This window comes from Mustela erminea, chromosome 10 (assembly GCF_009829155.1).
Source record: "Mustela erminea isolate mMusErm1 chromosome 10, mMusErm1.Pri, whole genome shotgun sequence".
NCBI classification, from domain to species: Eukaryota; Metazoa; Chordata; class Mammalia; order Carnivora; family Mustelidae; genus Mustela; species Mustela erminea.
Genome location: NC_045623.1, coordinates 101,818,876 through 101,844,228, shown reverse-complemented (window position 1 = coordinate 101,844,228; position 25,353 = coordinate 101,818,876). Strand labels below are relative to the sequence as shown.

The 25,353-nt window shown below is 49.7% G+C and overlaps 2 protein-coding genes across 3 annotated transcripts in view; one reads left to right on the top strand and one right to left on the bottom strand.

Annotated features, from left to right (window-relative positions):
* MTOR (mechanistic target of rapamycin kinase) overlaps positions 1-10,992 on the bottom strand; it is a 127,194-nt gene extending 116,202 nt beyond the window's left edge. Inside the window, exons 1-6 of one of the 2 annotated variants that reach the window (XM_032360634.1) lie at positions 10,876-10,992; positions 7,914-8,117; positions 7,278-7,386; positions 6,331-6,563; positions 4,051-4,251; positions 3,080-3,214 (exon numbers count right to left, since the gene is read on the bottom strand). In XM_032360634.1, coding sequence (XP_032216525.1) covers positions 3,080-3,214; positions 4,051-4,251; positions 6,331-6,563; positions 7,278-7,386; positions 7,914-8,075 — 840 coding nt within the window. In that variant the 5' untranslated portion in view covers positions 8,076-8,117; positions 10,876-10,992. The remainder of the gene's footprint in view (positions 1-3,079; positions 3,215-4,050; positions 4,252-6,330; positions 6,564-7,277; positions 7,387-7,913; positions 8,118-10,875) is intronic. The other variant, XM_032360633.1, reaches the window with a different exon arrangement.
* Positions 10,993-15,710: 4,718 nt separating this feature from the next.
* On the top strand, positions 15,711-24,420 carry UBIAD1 (UbiA prenyltransferase domain containing 1). The gene is made up of 2 exons (XM_032302545.1): positions 15,711-16,567; positions 21,959-24,420. The coding sequence occupies exons 1-2, from the start codon at positions 16,042-16,044 to the stop codon at positions 22,444-22,446; spliced, it is 1,014 nt and encodes a 337-aa protein (XP_032158436.1). The 5' UTR covers positions 15,711-16,041; the 3' UTR covers positions 22,447-24,420.
* Positions 24,421-25,353: the final 933 nt, after the last annotated feature.

Genomic DNA, 25,353 nt, shown 5'->3' with positions numbered 1-25,353 from the left:
CTCCATAGTGTTGACAATCCTTTTCATGAAGTACCATGTATAATGAGCCTTAAAGTCATGACCCAGATCTGGAGGCTGAATTAGAGATGTTGTATTTGGGGGCAGGCAGGTGATTTTGATGGCTGGTACTCCCGGGGTTCTGGGTGGCCAGGGATGTTGTCCAATATTGCAAGAATTTCAAAAGACGGTCCCTTACCGGCACGGGACGTCTTGACTTCAGAGACAAAGCAGAGTTCTTGTGGTGTTTATCTCCTCCCTTCAAAGCTCCAGGGCTAGCAACTTATAGATAAGGGCCGTCCTGATCATAAAACTAGACTATGTTGCACAGTGAGAGAATTAGCCTGCCACTTCCTGCCTGGAATCCTGGTGCTTGCTTCTCCTCCTAATAAATGTCCTTTGTGGCATTTTCTTTTCCGGAGTAAGACACTTTCGTCTGCATTAAAGGCCTATTCAGGCACATATCCTTTCTCTTCAGTGATCATCTTTATGGCCTCTGGGAACTCATCTGCTGCCTCTTAGTCAGAAGCAGAGGCTTCTCCTGTTATCTGGACTTTTTTTTTTTTTTTTTAAAGTCAAACCTCTTTCCAAACTTATCAAACCATCTTTTGCTGGTATTCAATTCTCCAGCTTTCGGTCCTTCAACCCTCCTTTTGCTCTAAAGTTGTCAGATAATGATTTCCCTTTTTCTTGAATCGTGTTAGTCTGGGAGTGTGCCTTTCTTATGGCAATCCTGTACCCACATAAAAGCTGCATGTTCAGTATGAGATAAAAAGAGATTTTTCAAAAAGCACATGATTTTTGTGCCCGTTGGCATAGCTGCAGCAACAGCTTCACGGATTTCCTTTTCCTTTTTTGCGACAGTCCTCGTGCTGGATTCCTTTGTCTTGAAACGGAGGGCAGGCACAGCGGCAGACCTTAATCAGTGTCCCGCAAGCAATTCACCTTTCTTAGAACATCATGACTTGCTTCTTGGCTCTCTCACTAGTGGCTCTTGGTCCAGTTCCATAGTGTTTTTTTTTTTTAAGATTTTATTATTTATTTGAGAGAGAGAAGGATCACAAGTAGACAGAGAGGCAGGCAGAGAGAGAGGAAGAAGCAGGCTCCCCACTGAGCACAGAGCCCCATGCAGGGCTGGATCCCAGGACTCTGGGATCATGACCTGAGCCAAAGGCAGAGGCTTTAACCCACTGAGCCACCCAGGCGCCCCCTGGTTCCATAATATTATTCAAGGTTACAGTACTGCACTAAATGTGACGGAAAACACAGGAGAAGTGTGACAGGGCACTTTTCACGGCGACGTGTTATTTACTGGAAGGGTGAACCGCGCACACAGAAGATGAGCCTCGCACAGCATTTTAGCCAGACATTTACAACTCTTGAGCTCATGGCAACAGCAACAGCAAGTGGCTACAGAACTACTGTAGAAGACAGCATGTCACGCAAATTTTATGCAGTTAGGATTTAATATTCATATCTTCAAATTTGTTCACGTTTCTCTAGATTGTGAACGGTGCCGTATGTATTTTGTAAGTGCTGGTGTGCGTAAGTTCAGGTAAATTTCTAATTTGTGTAATAGATTTGTGTATATTTTGTGGTAGGAATGAAAGAGACTAGTATTTACACAGATCTTATGTATTTGTGACATACCTAACTTCTTAATTTAGTCAATGTTTCTAGGCTAAGTGATTCATCTGTTGGGTTTCCAGATGTTACAAACCTCCAAAAAACTTCCCAACATTTTTACTGAAAAAAAGAAATCCACATATATGTGGACCCATGCAGTTCAAACCTGTGTTGTTCAAGGGCTGACTGTATTTATTAACCTCACAGGAGCCCAAGGAGGTGGATGAGACCCCGTGAAAAGCAAGGAAAATGAGGCTAAAGGAAGTAAAATAATGTGCCCAAGTCACACAGTAGAGAGAGGAGCGAAGATTCCCAGCTAGATTCCTGGGTCCTACACACACAGCAGCAGGTGCAGCCCCACACTACAGCATGGCCATTACCAAATGACCCCCAGGTCTATTAAAGCAAGAAGCCCAGGGGCAAAATTGCACACCAGCTCACTCCCCGGAGGCGGACTCGTGGACAGAGCTCTACTCCCACATATATCCTGCATCCAGCAGACTGACACGGAAGCTACACCATGAGTCTACACTGCCAACACCGGTGGAGCTCACCACCATCACCCGCCCAGACCACTTCAATAGGCCCCCAGGCAGCCAGGAGAACCGAACCCCCAACTACAAGCAGCATAGTTGACCAAGGGCCCCTGCTGTGACTCTGAGAATGTCACCATGTTGGTGGCACGGCCACACCTGCCATGGGCTGGCTGCCTCTAGCCAAGGAAAGCACACGGGAGCAATGCTGGGGCGGGCCTCCCCGGAGAGCCAACTGTGGCCTGAGGCCCCCACCGTGGCCCTGCATGGGAGCCTGGCATGCTTCCAGCCCACTCTCCTTCGCTGTCTTGTGATGGCTCGCCGGCCTCTCCCTGCTGCCTCCCAGTTTTTCTCTCCCAGGCTACTTCCCCAACAAAAATGCTGGACTTTTAACCACACCCCCTAACTAGTCTCTTGCTTTCATTCCTGCCCCTGCACAAGCTTGGCCCCACAAGTTACCAATGATTATTAAAAAGAAGGTCCTCATACCACTCCCCAGTATCCACACCCCAGATTTTTGCAGTGAGAATAAAAGCCAGTGCTTACCACGAACCATGAGGCCTCCGAATTTGGCCCCTCCCCTCTCCCCCTTGGTCTTGTGCCCCACCCACATGTCCTTTTTTTCTGTTTCCCAACCTTGTCAACTCTCTCCCACCTCAAAGCCTCCACCTGGCACGCAATCTCCCTGCCTATTGCAAGGTCTCAGCTCAAACAGCACCCCCCTGGCGAGGAAGTCATCCTCTCCCTCTGCTCCCCTCCATCCCGTTACTTCCTAGGACTTAGTGCTTTTCTGAAATGACCTTGCTTACTTGCTTATCGCCTGTGTCCCTTACATCATACCCTCGTAAGGACAAGGATCTCGCCTGTCCTGTTCACGGAATGGCATGTGGGAAAGCAGACTCCCTTCTGACATGGCCTCTCACCTCTCCCTCCATGCTGCTGATGCGGACCAACTCGTTGAGGATCAGCAAGGCTCCATGGATGCGATCATCCCGGTTCATGCCCTTCTCCTTGGCCAATGTCTCATCAAACCCTTTCTCTGCTTCTTCAAATGTGTGCTAGGAGAGATACAGAATGTGTTACTTACCCAAGGTCCAAAGGCAGAAAGAACACAGGCCTACCCCGTCTACACAGAGGGTTCTGCAGTGTGACCAGGCCTGCTCAGTGGCTTGTACCAGCAACATCAATGATACGAAGTTACCAAGTTCTCTCCTTTAATTTAGCTTGAACCGGCACAACACCATGAGGCAGAGACCACGACCATCCCTACTTAGATGAACAACAGAGGCTCCAGGAAATTAAATGGTTTGTCCAAGTTCACACAGCAAATTGTGCCAAGCCTAGAACCCAGGTCTCCAATACTAAGTTCAGGGCTCTCTTTGTAGTATAAGCCCCTTGGTTAAGGTTTTTTGGCACCAGCAATGAGCACAGGGCTTATGATGCTGGAGGAGAGAAAATCAGCCCTTTCTAAGTATCATTGTATGTTGCTGCTTCTCAGATACCCATTTTTCTATAATTTAAGAGTATATTTTTTATGATTTAAGAGTTTCTAAGTATCATTGTATGTTGCTGCTTCTCAGATACACATTTTTCTATAATTTAGAAGCTCTAAGAAGAGAGCTCTTATAAGTGTTGACAAGAAGACAGTGAGTCAGTTTAACTGGATCACATTTTCATTCTTAGTGGTACGTAAAATAATGGTGTGGCTACCAACAGATCTTTGCTTTAGAGAAATCCAATGGAATAACTATTGATTCGTACTGAGCTTACGAAATCACTGGAGACCCATGCAAATGTGACGCCTGCTCTGTGGCAAGGCCCCGGGGCAGCCCTTTGGGCCAGACGATGCTGTACGTAACGTGCTCTGCAGGGGGTGGGATGGCCACATGCTCACCCGGTACCACTGAGGCTTCTGCATCTCCTTTGGCTCACGCTGGGTGGTGAGAATCAAACAGGCACGAAGGGCGGCTACAGCTCCCTCTCGGATGGCCTGTTTGGGGTCCCACACGGCCACAAAAATGTTGTCAAAGAAGGGCTGTACTTGCTGGAAGAAGAAGGTGGGGACGCTGATGGCCAGCTCCCGGAGAACCAGAACCTGGGAGAGAAAAGCACACAGAGGACTCTCATCTGTATCAACAGTTTGGTTCTGTCGCGATAGGCCTCTTGTCATCCTGGAGCATAAATATGCGTCAGGAAGAGAGCGAACTTGTCCACCCTCCTAGCTAGGAATCTCTGGGGACGTAGGAGTAAAAATAAAATTGATCAAACATCTCAGTGTTCATTATCCTAGGGTGCTTACAAACCCAGGATGCTCGTCATGTTAGAACATAAGCGCTGGGGATACCTGGGTGGCTCAGTCAGTTAGGCAGCTGCCTTCGGCTCAGGTCATGATCCCGGGGTTTTGGGATCGAGTCCCACATTGGGCTCCTTGTCGAGCAGGGAGCCTGCTTCTCTCTCTGCCTCTGCCTGCCACTCTGCCTGCTTGTGCTCTCTGACAGGTAAATGAATAAAATCTTAAAACAAACAAACAAAACACAAGACCTACAAGGTCTTGTTTAAAAACAAAAAACAAAAAACATAAGCTCTGAAAGGTAGATGTGTTTTATACTTTGTATACTGCCCCACTGACAGCCCAAAACCATGCCTGGAACACAGCATTAATCGATAAGCATTTATTGAATGAACTAATAATGCCATTTGATATTTAATCTTGCTATTATGTTCATCTGACAGTGGAAGAAACTGAAGGTCAGAGGCTGCTCCAAGTTTCAGAGTCAGGAAGGACAAAGCGGACTTGAACCAAGCTCCATGGTCTGTCCCTCCCCCAGTACGAGGATCCCCCCTTGTGGGGCTGGCTTCTAAAGAGGGAGCCAACCGGAAAGGATCCAAATGACGCTTTGATCCCTACCCCATTCATTCCTAGAGTCCCTCTCTCTCTGTTTTTTTTTTTTAAGATTTTACTTATTTATTTAAGAGAGCAAAAGCTGGGGGAGCTGCAGAGGGATAGGGAGAAGCAGGCTCCCCGCCAAGCAGGGAGCCCAATGCGGGGCTAGACCCAAAGACCCTGGGATCATGACCTGAGCCGAAGGCAGATGCTTAACTGACTGAGCTACTTAGGCGCTGCCCCCTCCCCGATCCTTTCTCTTAAGGACAGACTCCCTCATCTCACAGCTTGAAAGTCTGCTCCTCCAAACCTGCCTTTTTCAGGGACGAGCCTCAAAAAGCAGTGGGAATGTCGGGGTACCTAGTTGGCTCAGTCAGTTAAGGGTCCAACTCTTGATCTCAGCTCAGGTCTTGATCTCTTAGTCATGGGTTCAAGCCCCACGTTGTGCTCCACAATGGGCATGGAGCCTTCTTAAAAAAAAAAAAAGAAGAAGAAGTGGAGATACACCAAGAGAGGAGGAAAAGAGGCTCCCACTCCCCCAATGCAGAACAGCCAGCAGGGAGAGAGGAAGTCTGGACCAGGTACTAATCGATCAATAAATGCCTAAAAAACAAACAAGAGGGGCGCCTGAGTGGTGCAGTCGGCCAGCAGCTCAGGCTATGATCTCAGGGTCCTGAGACTGAGTCCCGCCTCAGGCTCATCCTCAGTGGGGAGGCTGCTTGAGGCTTTCTCTTCCTCTCCCTCTGCCCCTCCCCATACTCTCTCTCTCAAATCAATAAATTTAAACAAACAAACAAACAAACAAATAAATAAGACAAGAAAGGCCTGAAAGGAGGCAGGCCCCTGCTCCCAGGGGGGGAGGTGAAGGCCCTGCGGCCCCTGCTCCTCCCCTATTCTTAGTCCCTCCGTTCTCCCAGGGGACAGCACAGGGACCTTGACAGACACTGAGAGGATCGCACAGACAGTTGTCTGGGGATTTGGAAACCTTCTGGCTTGTGGCTTCTTCTCTTGACTATGGCTGAGGGGTGCCTAATGCTTAGGAGGCAATGTTGATTCTAGAAAATCAGAGGTCAAGGTATGCGATGCACTTAGGGCTCCCTCTCCACCAACAAAAGAGAACTCTAAGTTTTTTCTTCAGATATGGAGCTCAGGGCAAAAAGAGAAAGGGATTCAGGACAGAACTGAAGGACCCTAAGAAGCACAGTGGCTTTGCCTAGAACGTTCCCTCACTGTCTGCGTTTAAGGGACCTGAGCCCGTTGTGGGGGGGGCCCCGCCCCACGGGCACTCACAGCGGCGTGTCTCCGGCCCTCGTTGCGGTCGGCGCCCAGCCACTCCAAGGCCCGCTTCACCTCAAACTCCACATACTCAGCCGTAAAAGTGTCGCCTGCCATGGCGAGGCGGCCAATGGCCTTGGATGCCATCTCCATGACGACTGGGTCATTCGAGGGGAGGAGGTTCCGCAGATAGTTCGCGAATCTGCCGATGCGCGTGGCATTTCCACCTTCCACTCCTATGAGGCTGGCTGGGAAAGAGGGAGGCCAAGGGTGAGGACGGCGTGGCCTATCCCGGAGGGCGGCTGCCTGGGCGCGGCCTACCCCGGAGGGCGGCTGCCTGCAAGGAAGGCTGGCAAGTGGCCTCTTCCTTTTACTTTGAGCACAGAATGCAACTTCCAGATGGGAAGGATGGGCATAGTTTTCATTGTAAAGCAAAAGACTTGATATGTGTGCCAGAACTACTTACCTAAAGCAAAATAACCTCATTTTAGCACAGAGAATTTATTTTCCCAAGAAGAAAAAGAGAACGAAATGAGAATGAACAGGAATCCACCAAACCAGGCCCTGGGATTTGCGGACGACATGCTTTTCATCTGTTCCCCCCATCTCCCTTCCGTTCGTGAGCCCTGCTACGCCAAACTGCTCTAGGGGGACACCAGAGCCTGTGACAAGCCACGTGGGGTGGCAGAAGGGAAGGTGGCTTCTAGTTTCAGCGAGACCACTATCTGGCCCTAGAAAAGCTGTGCCACAGGTCTCAGACTCTGGATCTGAAAATACCAGCTCTGCCCATGCTGCTAGAATTCATCCTGGAATAAGTACACTGAAAGCCACAAGGCTCCTTAAAAATTCCTTAAATAGATAAGAACGGGGCACCAGTACATAGCAGACCCAGGCGCAGGGGACACAAAGCTGAGCCACCCTTTATTCCCAGCTGTTACTCTCACCAGAGACTCCGTCCTTACCTATGGCCAAGATGCCACCTTTCCTCTCGTTGGCATCTGAGCTGGAAACCAGTTCAAAAATGTGATGGTTCAGCTGATCATAGAAGCGAGTAGACTCCTCCTGACTCATCTGCAGAGGAAGGTGTACTCAGAACAGCTTCCGCTGACTCCCTGAAGCTGGGGCAGGGGTGGGGGAAGGGGTGGCTTCCGGGGGAAGGGGGGAGACTGAGCAGCAGCTGGCGGGCACAGCTCAACCCAAAGAGGACAAAGCTGCTGCCCACTTTCACAGTTGTAAACTGTGGCATCTGTTTATGGGACAAACACTTGTCGAGCCGGCGACATCCTGGCGTTCCAAGGACGAACAAGACACCGTCCTGACGTCACTTGAGCTGACTCTCTAGAAAGTCCCAGGCTACCAACTCTCTAAACCCATCCCAACCACTGCTGTCAGATGGAAGGAACTGAAGGTCTGGAATATGCCATATTCTGGATGTGCCATAGAACCGTCCAGCCGCTGCAAAGGAACCTGGGCGTTCTACAGACAGGAGGGATTAGAGGCCTCATGTTCCAAACCCTCCCTGAGTTGTCAAAAGGAATCTAAACCGCTGCTGGTACATTTGGACCAAACACCCCTGGACAAATCACGGAAGCCCCAACCTCTCGAAGCTCCATGGTCACATAGTGCTGGAGCTCCTTGGCGGCTTTGGCCCTGGTCTCCTCATTCCGGCTCTTCAGGCCACTGGCGAACTGCTGCAGGACGCTCACATTGCTAGACGTGGTGGTGGCTGCGGTGGCGGCAGCGGGTCCGGTTCCCAGCATCTTGGCCTGAGGTTCTTTGGGAGAGAAACTTCCTTGAATGCTCTGCATCACAAACCACGGGTGATGAATTTATTTCTTTACGGCCGGGGTTCCTCAATACAGGTCTCCACCCCTCCCAGGGCAGGAAGGGGATCCTAAAAAGGTTGGGAGACCTCACCGAGGAACATACAGAAAGCCCTGATTTAGTCAACAGTGACTGGCATTTAAACAGGCAGCACAGGATGCCTGGGTGGCTCAGTGGGTGAAGCCTCTGCCTTGGGCTCAGGTCATGATCTCAGGGTCCTGGGATTGAGCCCCACATTGGGCTCTCTGCTTGGCAGGGAGCCTGCTTCACCCCTTCTCTCTCTCTGCCTGCCTCTCCGCCTACTTCTGATCTCTCTCTGTCAAATAAATAAATAAGATCTTAAAAAAACAAAAAACAAAAAACAGGTGGTGTAGCAGACAAGGTAAAACTGTGGGCTGTGGAGCCAGACTATCTAGGTTCAAATCCAGTCCAAAATTACAGGGCGCCTGGGAGGCCCAGTCGGTGAAGCATGTGCCTTTGGCGCAGGTCATGATCCTAGGGTCCTGGGATCGAGCCCCTGCATCAGGCTCCTTGCTCAGGGGGAAGTCTGCTTCTCCCTCTCCCTCTGCCTGCCCCCATGCCTCCTCTTGTGCTCTCTCTCTAATAAATAAACAAAACCTAAAAAAATCATATCAAAATTATATTCTTGAGGAAAATACTTAAAATATCCCAGTTTCCTCACCTGCAGCAGGGTAACATTACCTAACTCATAGCGTTGATGTGAGGGTTAAACGAGTTAATAAATGTTAACAAGTGCTTCGAACAGTGCCAGGCACACAGTGAGTGCTTAGTAATTGTTAGCTATTATTATCACTATGACTACTACTGACACGGCCCAGTGCCAGGCACTAGAGATGGGGAAGTAAAGAGAGAATAAAACAAGCCTAAGACTGTTCCTTTCCTCAAGGCGTTCAATTTACTCTTTTTCTTTTTTTAAGATTTTATTTATTTATTTGACAGACAGAGATCACAAGTAGGCGGAGAGGCAGGCAGAGAGAGAGGAGGAAACAGGCTCCCTGCTGAACAGAGAGCCTGATGCGGGGCTCGATCCCAGGACCCTGGGATCATGACCTGAGCCAAAGGCAGAGGCTTTAACCCACTGAGCCACCCAGGCGCCCCCTCAAGGTGTTCAATTTAAAGAGGGACATTGATTATCCTATAGTAGCACCGGCCAGTAGAAATACAATACAAGCCACAAGTGTCATTTGACATTCCCTGGTAGCCGTATCAAAAAAGGTAAAAAGAAACAGGAGACATTAATACATTTTTTAAACCCAATATATCCAAAGTATCATTTCAACATGTCATCAACATAAGAGGTATTGATACACTGTCCATTCTCTTTTTGTCCTAAGTCTCCAAAATCCACTGCCCACATGGCAATCTTCATGTGGACTCGTCACGTTTCAAGTGCTCTAAGCCACCTGCGGCTGGTGGTGATTGTGTTGGACAGGGCGGTTCCATAAAATAGGAGTACTAGGAACTGTAGTACTTGAGCTAAGAGACTGACTAGGTCCTGAGATCACACATTCATTCCTCAATTAGGGATTATCCCTTCCATCACGGAGCCTACAATCTAGGGGGAAAGTGGCCAAAATAGGGCTCAGCCCAGACTGCCATGGGAGTAACATATATATCTAACCTAGGGATGTCCTAGATTCTATTAGAAAATCAAATTGTCGGGGCGCCTGGGTAGCTCAGTGGGTTAAGCCTCTGCCTGCGCCTCAGGTGATGGTCTCAGGGTCCTGGAATCGAGTCCCGCATCCGGCTCTTTGCTCAGCAGGGAGCCTGCTTCCCCCCCCCCTCTCTGCCTACCTGTGATCTCTCTCTTTCTCTGTCAAATAAATAAATAAATCTTTAAAAAAAAAAAAAAAAAGAAAATCAAATTGTCAAAATTCTTATTTTTGAGAGTATTTGTGAGATGCAGAGGGGGAAAAAAGAAGACACCAGGTTGTAACTGGTTTTGTAAAGCTATTAAATGCTCCAATGCCAAGAAGACGATTGCAGAAGGAAATGTCATCCTTCTGGGGAGAGGAAGCTCAAGGATCCCTGATGAGAAAACTGACTATGGGGTGTGTGCCCGCGGGTCTGGCGGGGAATTCTCTTTCTCAGGATCTTCTTCACAGGGTCTGAGACCCACAGGCCCACCTGCTCCAGCCACAAATCAATGAAGGTACTGGAAGTCAAATATCCCAAGAGTCTTAGTGAGGGCTTGGTGAGGGCTTGTGAAGTTAAAGTTGGGGTGGCTGAAACTGGGGATGGGGGCGGGGAGGGCAGAGAGGATGAAACCCAAGGATGGAACCCAGCTCAGCTCCGGGGACTGGGTCCTTGAGAGGTCCGCAGGGGGCAGACCGAGGGGCACACACCGACACTGCCCCTTTCTGCGGTCAGTCTGCAGGTGGCTAGGAAGAGGGGGCGGGCGACTGCGGGGCATGGAGACCCAAAGGCGCCCCGGCAGTACCGGGGCTGATGGGCCGGCCTTCGCGGCGCCAGGGACGCACGGCTGTCTGCAAGGCCCGGGGGTCTCCTGGGGATCCGGGAGGAGGTGGGTGCTGCCTCGCCGGGCGGGGGTCAAGGGCTCTGACAGCGCCCAAGCCCGTGGGGCCGGTACGGAGAGGACCCCACGTCCCAGACGGGCGACTTCCCGCTCCCCCCCACCCCCACCACGGACCAGGCTGACCCTGGGTCTGGACACTCCTCCGCCTTGGAGGGGTCGGTGCCAGGCCCCAGACTCACCGCGCGGCCTCGGCTAAGGCCTCAGCTGCCGCCACCAGCGAGGGTATCGCCGCTTCAGGCCCCCGGCCCCACCACCCGCCTTCCCTGCTGTCCTCTAAACCGGGCGGGAGGGAGGGTGGGTCCCCAGCTCAGAGGACCAATCGGCAGGCTTAAGAAGAAGATGGACTGGAATGCAGACCAATAGAAATGAAAGAGAAGTGAGGTTTAGGGACCCGGCTTCTTTAGGGGGCGGGGACTGTTCAAATAGACAAACCACGCGGCCAGTGACCAGCGAAAGGAGGCTTACGTCAATGCGGGAGAACCAATGGGTCTTGGGTTGATTTCAATCACTTCCACGCGCACATCCGGTGCATCGCTACTATGAGTCCCCTCTGCATCTACGCTGTGGCGGCGTGTGGCCCGCGGTGTGGGTACCGTGGAATGGGACTCAGAGGCTGTGCGTCCTGCCCGCTTTAACCGGAGCGTGAGCGACGTCTGTGCCCTGGGATTACCGGAGCACAGACCTAGAACTTTCCGACTGGTGCTTCTCATGCCCCCGCGATTTCTCTTTTGTTAAATGCAGTATGCATCTTAAGCCGTTTTTAGTTAGAATTTCCCGGTTTTCCAAAATTACCTAGTTCACAAGATCTTTCGCGGGAGACCATAACCAAGTTTTAGCTAAATGACCTTCTCCCAAATAAATAACTTCCAGATAACATCATTTAAAATTATCCTTCCAGGGACACCTGGCTGAGTCAGTTGGTGAAGCATGGGACTCTTGATTTCTGGTGCTCAGTTCAAGGCTTGGGCTAGAGCTAGTAAAGCTTACTTAAAAAAATAAAATAAAATAAAATAAATAATTCTTTCAAACAATAGCAAAAATGGAATTTGACTACATCTCTCTCTTTTTTTTTGCCACGGTTATTATAATAACAAAAATTCCTCAATGGCTTCCAATAGGGGTCTGATTAAATAAAATACAATACATTCATCTTAAAGAAAAGGTATGGAGCCATTAATCATGGTAATGTAGATTAATATTTGCTGAGAAGGAAAAGGGTTCACGATTTATTAAAAAAATACAAGTTATACAACAATATTAGTATAATACACCCCTTTATAAAGCATTTATATATTCCTTAGGTGTCTATATTTGCAGGAGGGAATATACAACTAAGACGTAATACTACACGGAGAAGGCATACTTTTTCCTTTGTATGTTACCATCAGCTACTTGTGTAATACAAAGAAGTATCTGGTGAAGATATGTAAGTTTCCAGAAGTTCTAAAGTGCCAAATTAAAAAGGTTTGGCAATACTCTGTGGCTAACAAAATGCTTTGGCAGGGGTGCCTGGGTGGCTCAGTTGTTAAGCGTTTGCCTTCCGCTCAGGTCATGATCCCTGGATCCTGGGATCAAGCCCCACATTGGGCTCCCTGCTCAGCAGGAAGTCTGCTTCTCCCTCTCCCACTCCCCTGCCTGTGTTCCGTCTCTCTCTGTCAAATAAATAAAATCTTAAAAAAAAAATGCTTTGGCAGATTCTTTTTAAAATTTAATTTAAGGTTACTACTTTAGGTTTAGAATCTTTTCATTGTACTACTTATTCTCTGAAATAATTGTCCCTCTGAATTTCATATTTTCCACTTGTGTTCAACATCTTTATATTTAATCATCAAACATTTAAAAATATATAATGTGTTCCCTGTTAAAATCCAAAATAAATAATATTTATCAGAAAGGTCTCTCTCCACTCCTGGCCTCTCACTATTTTCTTAGTTCTTATGTATCCCTAGAGTTTCTCTATGTAAATATAAGCAAGTATAAATGCATATACTTATGTTCCCCTTTCATTACCACCTACACTGTTTTGGACTTTAAAAAATTTTAGTAGATCTTGGGGCGCCTGGGTAGCTCAGTTCGTTGAGCATCCTACTCTTGATTTGTGCTCAGGTCATGGTCTTGGGGGTCTTGGCATCATGGGATCAAGTTTCAAGCAGGGCTCAGTGCTCAACATGGAGTCTGCCAGTCCCTCTCCCTCTACTCCCCCCACCCCACATTCTCTCTCTCTAAAATGAATAAATAAATAACATCTTTTAAAAATTTTTGGTAGATCTTGGAGATCTTTCTTAATATATAGAAAGCTAGCTTATTCTTTTGTTGTTGTTATAGCTGCATAGAATCCCATCACATGGATGTACCATAATTTATTTTTCCAGTCCTCTGCTGATGGACACTTGTGTTGTTTCCAAATTCTTGCTGTCATTAATGATGTAGCAGTGAATGTCTTTGTACATATGTAATTTTTTCCCCTGGCAGCTACACCAAATAAACATTCAGAATTGGAAATACAGGTTCAGGATAAATGCATATGTAATTGATGGACAACATCAACTTGATCTCTATAAAGGAGGTACTAATTTTCATTTCCACAGGCAATATATAATATTTTTATCACCCTGAGATATAAGACCCTGTTTTCTTTTCTTTTTTTTTTTTTAAGATTTTATTTATTTATTTGACAGAAATCACAAGTAGGCAGAGAGGCAGGCAGAGAGAGGAAGGGAAGCAGGCTCCCCACTGAGCAGAGAGCCTGATGTGGGGCTTGATCGCAGGACCCTGGGATCATGACCTGAGCCGAAGGCAGAGGCTTTAACCCACTGAGCCACCCAGGCGCCCCTCTTTTTTTTTTAATTTTATATATTTATTTGACAGAGTGGGGGTGCACGAGTAAGGGGAGCAGCAGGCAGAGAGAGAGGGAGAAGCAGACTCCCTGTGGAGCAGGGAGCCCAATGCTGGGCTCAGTTCCAAGACCCTGGGATCATGACCTGAGCTGACAGCAGACACCTGACTGAGCCACCCTGTTGCCCCAGGCCCCGTTTTCTAATTAATGATCAAAGATGTTTTTGTAGCAGTAGTAATCAATGCATTTATAGGTCTCTTTTCAGTTTACAAAGAACTTTCTTATGTTAAATAATAGAGAATATTTATTGAGCACTTACAATATCAGGCATTTTGGTGGATATTATCAAGTAGCAGTTAAAAGCAAATTGGAGGGTAACTGAATCTGAAACTTTGCTCCAACACTTACTAGCTATACAACCAGGACTTAATCTCTTTGTACCTATTTCTTTATCATAAAACTGAAGGGATTATAATGTGCTTACCTCTATAGGCAGTGTTGTGGGGTTAAATGCTAATACACATTAAGGACCTAAAACACTCTGTGACACATGTGAACAGTCAATAAATGCTATCACTTATGCCTGAATACTTCTGTGAGACAGGTTGTCGTGTTTCCACTTCATACTTGAGTAAACAGACATAGAGAGGGATTGGATCATAGAATTGATGAGTCATGGAGCCAGGATTTTGAAACATCTGCTTCTTCCTCTTGTCCAGTTTGGCAGCATAGGACACTTGGGTCTGGCCAGCTCGCGAGAATGTGCTGGGTGGTAGAAAAGCTAGTCAACAAGAGAGGGGGCCTGTGTGTAGGTACGGGGCTGGCTTCATGGCTGTCTGAGGCCGTATTGCTCTGTCTTGAAATTCTTAATGACTTTTAAACAAGGGGCTGGACGTTTTTATTTTGCACTTGGCACCAAAATTATGTAGTCTGTCCCAGGTACATATATGTGTACTGTAACTTTCACCATGTAAATGAGGTATAGCATATCACTTATAAATAATAATAAAATGCACATGCTTTTTATTGCAAATTCCATATGGCAAATCGAGTCTAACAGTATGCTTTGGGGGGGGCGGATATTGCATAGCCTCTCTAGGCTGCAACTGATGGATGTAGTTCTGATATGCATTTTGGTTGATATTTTCTTTCATGTCCGCTACTATTCACAACATACGGGCTACAGAGCTGACACACTTTTAAGTTTAATCTGCATTGTTCACTTATCCCTGTCACTTAAGTCCAGATGATCAACAAAACAATTAACAAGCATCTGCTGATCCGTGTGGTATAAATACTCCCACTATGGCAGATTTCAAGCTACCAACGGATGTCCCTGAAGGGAAAGCTGGGAAGAGATGAGCATATCGTATTTCCACAGACGTTAACAATCTGAAGCACATAAATGGTAAAATGGAGTGAAATAATGAGGAAGTAATGAGTTTTGTTACCTTTGTTTGTAATATAATTTATCTCATAAATTTATATAATATAATTTTTAATAATGGCTGTGCTTAATGACCAGCTCAGAAAATTCCTAAAAATTTAACACTTGGCTCTCTCCAGCCGAAGCAAACTACAGATATGGACCATAAGCTTCCAGAAGGCAGGCAATGAAGACACGGAGCTGGCCACGTGGTAGAGTGGGAAGGACGGCTGTGAGTAGGTGAGTAGTAACCTAGACTGTGGATAAAGACGCAGGCAGGCCAGTATACGGCAAATGGTAATTGCACAACAAAAGAGGGGAATTATTGCTGTTGTGATTATTACTGGAGCTAATAATTTCTTGAACTTCATTTTCTATTTCAGAGCTTCGTTTCCCATTTAAAAAAGTGGGAGGTAATCATACCTTTCTCATTGTCCTCAATGTGCTCCCTGATTCGTGTCCATTTTTTCACTGCTGCATACGATATAGTAGGTGCTCAGTAAATGCTTGTTGAATGAAAAAAATGAATGGGTCCTATTTTGTTAAGTGGAAGCTCTAGGTAAGTCGTAAAGCGACACGCAATCGGGGTCGTCCTTGTGGTACTAAGTGATGCCGCGGGTCTGGGGGCAGCTGCCGGGCTCGGATACTCCGTGAGCGAAGGGGTGGACCGCGGGGTTTCCGTCAGCCCCGCCCCCGCCCCCAAGCCCGCCCCCAAGCCCCAGGCCCCGCCCCCGCCTCGGTCCGGTCCGCGCGTCGGCCCCTGTTTCCGGGCGGGCCTCCGGAGGCGGGCGCACAAGATGGCGGCCCCAGTACCTCGGGGCTGGTGGCCGCAGCTCGTCCTCGGGCTCCAGCCCGGGTCTTAGCGAGGTCGAGAGACAGGCTTCGCCCGGCTGACAGCAGGTCTGGGCGGTGCCGCCGGGCCTCGCGGGCTGCCAGGTCCGCTCGGTCTCTACCCCCGGGGCCCGCCGCCTCCCCAGCCCGGCCCCGGGGCGGAACCGAAGGAAGGTCAGGTCTGGCCGCTCCGCCCCGCGGCTGTTCGCGGGTGTTCACTATTAACTTTGACTTCAGCCACGTGTAGCTTCCATGGCGGCCTCACAGGTCCCAGGGGAGATTAACATACAGGCGGGAGAGACGGCCAAGTCCGGGGACAGGGACCTGCTGGGGAACGACTGCCCGGAGGAGGACAGGCTTCCCCAACGCTCCTGGAGGCAGAAGTGCGCTTCCTACGTGCTGGCCCTGCGGCCCTGGAGCTTCAGTGCTTCACTCACGCCGGTGGCCCTGGGCAGTGCCCTAGCCTACAGATCCCACGGCGTCCTGGATCCCAGGCTGCTGGTGGGTTGTGCCGTGGCTGTGCTGGCCGTGCATGGGGCTGGCAATCTGGTCAACACTTACTATGACTTTTCCAAGGGCATTGACCACAAAAAGAGTGATGACAGGACCCTGGTGGACCGAATCTTGGAGCCCCAGGATGTTGTCCGGTTTGGAGTCTTCCTCTACACTTTGGGCTGTGTCTGTGCCGCTTGTCTCTACTACCTGTCTCCTTTGAAACTGGAGCACTTGGCTCTCATCTACTTTGGAGGCCTGTCTGGCTCCTTTCTCTACACAGGAGGTAAGACTTGGCCTGTTTCCTGGCTGCATGTACTAGAAACTTCTGCTTCGCATAGGAGTTAGAGGGCTGGAGAAGAGGTGTCAAAGGCTCTTTTTTGAGTTAGGCCATTTACGTGAAATCTACAATGTGTGGGTCATGTGGATTTTTGGAGAACCCTAGTGAGCTGGGAAGATCCTGGCTTGGTTTATGGATGTTAGTCCATATATGGGAATCACATATATGGGAATGTTTCCATCTAGTTTCTTTTTGTGGTCATATCCTATAACACCACTGTTTCGAATTCCAGTGGAATTACATTTGAAGAGCTCAACATCACACAGCTGATTACTTTCAGCAAGTTTGCTGTGTGACTGCTTGCAACAAGCTTATTAAGGTGATGGACAGGTGGTCAAGGCCTACTTTTTGAGCACCTGTTATATGCCAGGCACTGTTCTGTGTGAACCCAACAGTCACAGATCCTGAGCAGGGAGTTATTTTATAGATCTTGAGGAGAGATAGAAAGTCAAACTAGTAAATTCTGTTCAGGATCACCAATGTCCTGGTGTGCTCAGGACTTAAGACGGCTCCCAGGACGCTGGACTTTAGGTGTGGAAATCAGGAGAGTTCCTGCTAAGCCCAGTTGAATTGGGACCATGATGATAGTATACGAAAACTTGATTAGTGCTTATAACGAAAAAATAAAAGAGCAAGGGGACGTCTGGGTGGCTCAGTCAGTTAAGAGGCTGCTTTCGGCTCAGGTCATGATCCTAAGGTCCTGGGATCGAGTTCTGCATTGGGCTCCTTGCTCTGCGGGAACTCTGTTTCTCTCTCTGCCTCTCCCTGCCACTCTGCCTGCTTGTGCTCTCTCTCTGACAAATGAATAACATCTTCATAAATGAAATAACTAGAGCAAGGAAGGAGGACCTAGCTGTTTGAAGCAGTTTGATCAAGGTAGGCCTCCTCACAAAGGTAATATAAGCAAAGATAGAAGGAGGTTGGCTAAGCATGTATCTAGAGGAAGGGTGTTTGAAATCTCAGAGTGGTAGTTGCCAAAGGCCTTAAGGCAGGAGTGTTCCTCAAAAAATTGAGGAACATCGTCAAAAAATTGAGGAACATCGTGAGTCCATTATGTGAGTGAGAGAGAGAAAGTAAATACAAGGAGGTAAAGCAAGGAAAGTGTGTGGGGGAAGGGCAGAGAAGCACAAAGATCAAGTGGGTCTTAAGGTTTTCAAAGAATGGATAAAGGAGGCTGGGCAAGGACTGAAGCAGGAGGACGAGGAGGCTGCGGACGATCCCGGCGGGAGAAGTGCGGCGGCCTGCATCAGGGTGCTGGTGGTAGAGAAGAGAAGAGGGTGTCAGATTCGGAATATATATATATAAAATATTTTATTTATTTATTCGACAGACAGAGATCACAAGTCGGCAGAGAGGCAGGCAGAGAGAGAGGAGGAAGCAGGCTCCCCGTTGAGCAGAGAGCCTGATGCGGGGCTCGATCCCAGGACCCTGAGATCATGACCTGAGCCAAAGGAAGAGCATTTAACCCACTGAGCCATCCAGGCGCCCCCTGCATATATTTTGAAGGCAAACACAGTTTGTTGCCAGCCACCCTGCCCTCCTGGCTGTTCCTGGAACAGTCAGGGCATGCTGCTGTCCCAGGTCCTTTGTAGATGCTTTTCTTTGGCTTGGAAAGCCCTTCCTCCTCTCTGCCTGATTCACTTTCTTACCTCCTCCACCGACTTGCTCACTTGCGAGCTGTTTTGTGAGGCCTTGCTTTCTACCCTATTTAAAATTACAAAACAATAAAGTTTTTTTGCAGCAGCTGAAAATAAAATAAAATTGCGCACGTGCGCACACACACACACACACACACACACGCTGAGTTTTCCCCCACAATACTTTCCCTGTTGCTCTTTTCTGCTTTATTTTCCTTCGTAGCACAGACTACTTCTAATGCACTATCTAAAGTACTGACTTTGTTCATTGTCTTCCCACTTAGACTAGAAGCTCCCTGGAATTAGGGATTTGGGTCTCCATTCTTTGCCGAAGCCAGGGTGCCCAGAACACTGCCTGGCATGTGGTTACTATTTAATATTCATTGAACGAACAAATGGGGAGACGCTGAAATGCATCAAGCAGAGTCATGACATAATGTGATTTATGGGTTAAACGTTGACCTTTATTGATAGAATTGGCTATGGTGAAATGCACAGATCTGAAGTGTTAGAGTTTGATCAATTGCAGCAGAGGCACACAGTCGTAAAGCCCACACCTTGTCCTGATACAGAACATTTCCATCACCCTCACATTTCCATCACAGCTTCCTTCCCCGTCAATTCCCACTCTCCCTGCCCCTATCCAGAGGCCACCCTGTTTGGTTTCTTTCACAAAGATTGTTTTGTCTGGTCTGGAATGTTACGTAAATGCAATCGTTCCATTTGAATTCCTGTGCCTGGTTTCTTCGCTCCGCATGGTAGTTTGAGATCTCATCGCGTTGTGATGGGCATCAGTAGTCCCTTTTTATTGCTGAATAGGATCCACTGTGCGGACAGAACCACAGTTTGTTTATCCTTTCTCCTGTCCGGCGACATTTGGATTGTTTCCGTATTTTGTCTATTATGCCTGAACACTCCCGGCGAAGTCTTTCTGTGGGTATTTGTTTTCATCATTTGGGGGCGAAAGCTGGGGGTGGAAGCGCTGGGTCAGAGGGTCGATGAATGTTTTAACTTGATGGGAAGCTGCCAGCGTGTTTTCTGAAGTGGTTGTACTAGTTCTGTGTTCCCACCAGCAACGTATAAGCACTCCGTGGCCTTGCCAACATTCTGGTTTATATTTTAATGAATTCATGCGGCCACTGTGCTGAGAACTTGCCCAGGCCTTCACTGTGTTGGCTCATTTGGAAAGTGGTGTTGGGAGGGGTGGGGATGCCCCAAAGGAGAGGTGGGCCACATTTTGAAGCAGGTGGAGCCTGTGAGCCCTGGGCCATACTCCGGAAGCAGCTTTCCTCCCCGAGGGCTCTCATTTTCTCCTGTTAGATAACTTCCAGGAGGTTACCAGACCTTTCTCAGCCCTGCAGTGGGCTTGTGGTTGGTTTCTGTGCAGGACCTGCTCAGGGTGGGGGTGTGTTTTTGTTTTGCTCACATCATTTTTTGCCGGCTGATCTATGAGATCCAGCCAGATGGGTAATCTAGCCAGATGTCAAGGCAAGAGCGCTCTTGTGTTCTCTTCCGTAGTGACAGCTCCGGTGTCTGCTGGGAGAGCTCGGAATGTCAGTAAAAGAGGAACGGGTAGCTGGAGGAGAAACCTGCCAGGTCCCCAATGGGAGTATCCCTGCCCGGCACCTTCCCTGGGCGGGGGGTGGTTCCCTCAATGTGTGAGGTACTGCAGGAGACATCGGTTTACTAATTTATAGCGGGAGCCAGGGTTCTGCTCGAGCAGCTTCCTCCTGGAGGGCGTGTCTTCAGACAACCAAATCGTTTGTCACCGCGCTGCTTGGGGAGTGCAGAAGGACTTCGCCGAGTGTTGGTGGCTTCTGGAGGCCATGGCTGTGACCCTTCCCTGTGGACGCTTTATTCTAAAGAACCAAGGGTGGGCACTTGAGCACCAAAGCACCTCGACTAAACAGAGGCGTGGACTGATGCTCTGGTGGTAGTCATCGTGTGGTATGTGATCAGGTGGCAGTCATTGTGCGGAATGTGATCTGGTGGTAGTCAATGTGCGGAATGTGATCTGGTGGTAGTCATTGTGCGGAATGCGATCTGGTGGTAGTCATTGTGCGGAATGCAATCTGGTGGTAGTCATCGTGCGGTATATGAACGTGCCAAGTGTTGCATGTCACTTATCTTTCAATAAAGCTGGAAAAGAAACAACCAGAACCCCAGCTACTCGTGTGAAGGGAATCTTGAGCCAAATCCCGTTCTCTGGCTGCTCTCACTTTCCATCCTCTGCAGACCGTGTTCCCTTACCGTTCTAGGCGGGTTAAAGTGCAGTTTGTGACCCAGTACTTTTCTTTGTCTCCTGATCCTGAGGCCATGAGTTGGAAGCTTGGTTAGACCTGGAGGTTTCCCAGACTTCTGTAGCGGTCTGTGCCGGGCCCACCTCTCAGCCGCCCCGTGCTGCCTCACTCTGAGTGCCCCAGACTCTGGGTGCTTGTTACTGTAGCTCTGTGTTCGGTTCAGCCTTGGTGCCACGCACTGGGGAGAGAGCTGTGAACAAACCAGACCCAAGGCCCTGCCCTCTGGAACTTAGGGTTTGAGGGAAGGATGGAGACAAAGTCATTAGAAGTGTGATGAATTTTACAAAGCTGGAAATCTGGGTTCCCCTGGGAGCATGCGTATTACAAGGGACTGGATGTGGCTCAGGGGATGAGGGAAGGCTGCCTGGAGGAATGGGCTTTAACGTCTTGAAGGGTGAGTAGGAGTTAGCCAGGCAGAGGTGGGGTGGGGTGTCCGAAGGCCCCGAGGAACTGACAGAAATATGAGCGAGGCAGAGAGGAGCTCTAGGTGAGGCCGGAGGGAGGCAGGGCAGCCCCAGAGGCAAGCGGGTGAAAGATCCGAGGACAACCTGCGCTGAGGGTTTTCAGGTGTATGTTGGGGGAGGGGCACAGTCCGATGAGTGTTTCCGAAGGCCCCCTCTGGCTGCCCGTGGAGATCGGGGGAAGGCCAGGGAGGGGAGGTCCTGAGAGTGGGTGTCGCAGTGTTCCCCGTATAGGGTGACGAGGACTCAGAATTCAGGGATGGAGTGAGATCCGATGGAGTGTGGCATCTTTGGAGAGAACTGGGCAGGTCGGAATGAAGTGGTTTAGATGGCATTTGAGGTGGGTTGGAGTTCGGGGTGATTTAGTTGTAATTCAAGGGAACCAGAGAGGGGAAGCAGCGCTGTAACTTTGTCGTCGGAGCTGTTACTCGTCACGTGGGTGGAAATTTCTTTTTGTGGAGTTTGGGTGCCCTGAAGTTTCACCGAGCAGGGCTTTCCAAACCAGAGCCCCGCAGAGGCTGTGGAAAAAGGAGGCAGCAAAGTAAGAGACTGGGATGGGTTTCCTGTGAGGGACTGACCGACAGAAGCCGTGTCTTACAGGGGTCGGTGAAGGGAAGAAGCCAAAGACCCAGATTGTGAGGCCTCTCAGAGCCTTCACGGGCTCTCTGGTTAGACCCCGTGTGCAGTGGGCGCCCACCGCTCTTTGTTGCAGGGCTTTGCTGGCGACAGTAGGGAGGAAAACTTGACTGTGAAGCCTAAGTGGGTGCTGACAGACGAGTGTTCTCTGCCCCTCTGTGTCTCCGGAGACAAAACCAGAGGGCAGGGAGCTCCCTGACTGGCCGTTCTTCCCATCCGAGAACTCACCGCTCCAGCCAATGAACGGCCCCTCGGTTTCCAGCCCTCAATCTCATACCAGCTCTCTGGGTTTTCTGGCCGTAGGAATCGGATTCAAGTACGTGGCTCTGGGAGACCTCGTCATCCTCATCACTTTTGGCCCGCTGGCTGTGATGTTCGCCTACGCCGTCCAGGTGGGGTCCCTGGCGGTCTTCCCACTGGTCTACGCCATCCCTCTCGCCCTCAGCACCGAGGCCATTCTCCATTCCAACAACACCAGGGACATGGAGTCGGACAGGGCGGCCGGGATCGTCACGCTGGCCATCCTCATCGGCCCCACGCTCTCCTACATGCTCTACAACACGCTGCTCTTCTTGCCCTACCTGATCTTCAGCATCCTGGCCACGCACTGCAGCATCAGCCTGGCCCTCCCCCTCCTCACCATCCCCATGGCCTTCTCCCTGGAGAGACAGTTCCGAAGCCAGACTTTCAACAAACTGCCCCAGAGGACTGCCAAGCTCAACCTCCTGCTGGGGCTCTTCTATGTCTTCGGCATCATTCTGGCCCCCGTGGGCAGTCTGCCCAAACTGTAAGGGCACCCAACGCTCCCCCTCCCTTTCCCCCCGGTCTCGGAATGTTTCTGTGGAAGGCAGAGAATCTGAAGAGGGCAGGCGGTTTGCTGTGAGGGGCCTGAAGTCGCCTTCTGAACGCCCACCTGTTTTATTATTTTCTTTCTAAAGATAAGGTTTTGTTTTTGTGTCACTCTGTTTCATGGTGAGTCTTGAAACCACTACTTGTGTGAGAAGGTGAACGGGGTGCGTGGTCCTTGTTTTATTGACGATTTCCACTAGGGGGTGCTGTTAGGTCACTTTAAAGCCGATGAAGAGGCCCCGAGAGACTGTGCAGGAGCTGCTGGCGTGGCCTCTGGTCCTGGAAGAGCCAGAGTCACTGAGGCTCCCACTCGCACCGCCACCCGCCGGAAGTGTCGTCCTGGTTGCTGGGTCTCCCAGGATGTGCCGCATTCGGTGCCAGGGCCTGGTGACCCGGGGTGCATCTGTGTCTTACCTTGAACGCTTGGGGCCTGAAATACACTGCTTCGGAAAGTCCCTCGTTAACAGCCTACCGTGGCACAGGCTTTTTGCCTCATCGTGATTTGGACCCTTTGGCCCCTCATCTCTCCCTTCCCGTATGGGCCAGTGGAGAAGTGGCAGATCAGCCTGCGGCCAGCCAGTCGGGACCCTGGGGGCTGGGGAAGGGAACCACCCCCACCCTGGGGGCTGCTGAGAAAGTCATTCTGCTTTTGGATAGAAACTGGTAGGGCTGCTGTTTTCCCTTTGTAGAATCTACTGGAATGACAGGAAGCTCTCCAGCCCTTTCATTAACTATGAGGAGCCCTGAAATCCTAGGGATCGTGTACTCCTTAAAGCCCCCGGGGCTGGCTTCTCCCCCAACCCATCACCTTGCCTCCCGCTCCCTTGTGCCCACCCTCCATTTCTCTCAGGTTCCTAGTTGTGCATCTCCCAGCCGTGGAGCCTCACTATTTGGGTAGCAGTGTAGCAGCTGAGTTGGGGACAGTTGTCATTTCCCACCGAGCCACAGGCCGAGCAGACCAGGGATGTCGCTCATCCCTGAACGAATAAGCCAATAGACACAGTCCTGACCCTGTTCAGCCAGATGGCGGGCCCTGCCAGGGAGGCACTGTGTCTCGCTCATTGAAGACAGACGTGCAGTACTGACCCCGTTTCTCCCAAAGGCTTCCGTTGCCTTGTGCAAAGATCGTTTGCTCCCCGGATGGGGGAATTCCAGTGCTGATCGGAGCTGCCTCTCACTTCACTGCCCGCAAAGTACAATTTCTGGGCGAGAGTGGCTCGGTTGTATTTGGTCCAAGACTGAAATAGATTGAGCCCATCAGCATTATACTTTTCTGTTGTGATAATAGCCTTTCTGAGTGGCATCTCATGGTCTCACCATAAAAGACAAGAACTGGTTCTTACCCGTTCAAATCAGGCTAATGATGATTTGGCTCCTGGAGTTAGAATTGGTCAGTTTCCTTGGAAAAAACATATTTGGAAATTGCAGGCCTTCCTCCAACGTTAAGGGTGTTTTGTCTACAGAGCTCCAGAATCCTCCAACGGTGGTCAGAGCCCAGTAGCAAGAGTAGGAAGGACGGCCCTCCTCTCCAGCCATTCTTCCCAGCACCAGTTTTCTTTCACACCGGGCCCATGGCACTGTGCTCAGGGGGGTCCTGCCTTCAATGCCAGGCTCTTGTGGCCCCTGTTAAGAGCAGGCCATTCTCACTCAAGTCTCCCTCCTGCGACTCTAGGACCGGAGTTCCCTGCATCCCCAGACCAGACCCTCCTTCGGAAGCACTCAACGTCGGGAGGTGTCGGTGAGCCTCTGCACTGTGTTGTAGTACAGATTTTAATGCATATTTTTATATATAAATGTTTCTAAAAGGCCCAATTTAGTGCCAGATTTTATATGCAGGCCACCATAATTTGTATTATATCTCCTGATTCAACAAAGGTCTTCTTTAGACTTGTGAATAAAAACAGTGTTTATCAGTCGCCTTTGCTTTTTTCCTCCTACTTGTCTCACTGTGCCTCGGACTCGTCAATCTCAGACCAGCGCAGGAATGCTGGGACATTCGGTGGCGGTGGGGGTGTGGTACCAGGTCTTTGGCGATGAATCTGGGGAGGGGGAGGTTTGACCAGACTTGATGAGCCTTTAGGAGAGACCCGAGGGACTGCTTAGAGCCAGCCAGGCCAGAGTAACCTCACTCCCCGTGTCCTTGGCTACTTTCATTTTTCTTTTTTCTTGATAGGGTCCCTGTGCTGACGGACGGAGAATGTGTCGTAGATGGAGTACATTTGGGTTTCAGCGAGGCATTTGATAATATGTCCTTAGGAGCAAAGCAGAGAGATGCAGAATGGATAGCCGTCTAGCCGAGGAACTGACCGGGAGACTGAACAAGCTGTGGGGGAGAGCGGGCTGGCCAGGGTATCATGCCAACGGGCAAGGAGTCCTGTAGCGGCCCGTGTGAGCCTGCCTTCTGCCCTTGGCCTGGCTGGTCCAACACCTGTTGTCAACAACTAGAATTAGTCCAAGACACAGGTTTTGTAAACTTCGGAGGGAGAGCTTATAATGTGGCTGACCATTAGGATCCTTGTAAATCAAAAGGCTGCTTTGATGGGTCAAAGGGGAGATTTAGCATGGATAAGTATAAATATCCTTGGGTCCCCCAGATAAACTGCATGACATCAGAAGGGGGACGTCCTCCATGGCGTGACAGCAGATGTGGCGGGTATGAATTTTTTCAATGACCCTGGGAGTCCATATCATGCCTTTATTTCTGAGTCCGGTTTTTTCTCTCGTCCCGTGGGGTGGCTGGAAAGTCAAGCTCAGTCACTCGTTGGGCCCACTCCCTTCCGTCTGGGATCACCCAGGATTCCTGGGTCTCCGGGGGGCAGGTGTCAGGCGTGTTGGCCAGGCCTTGGCTC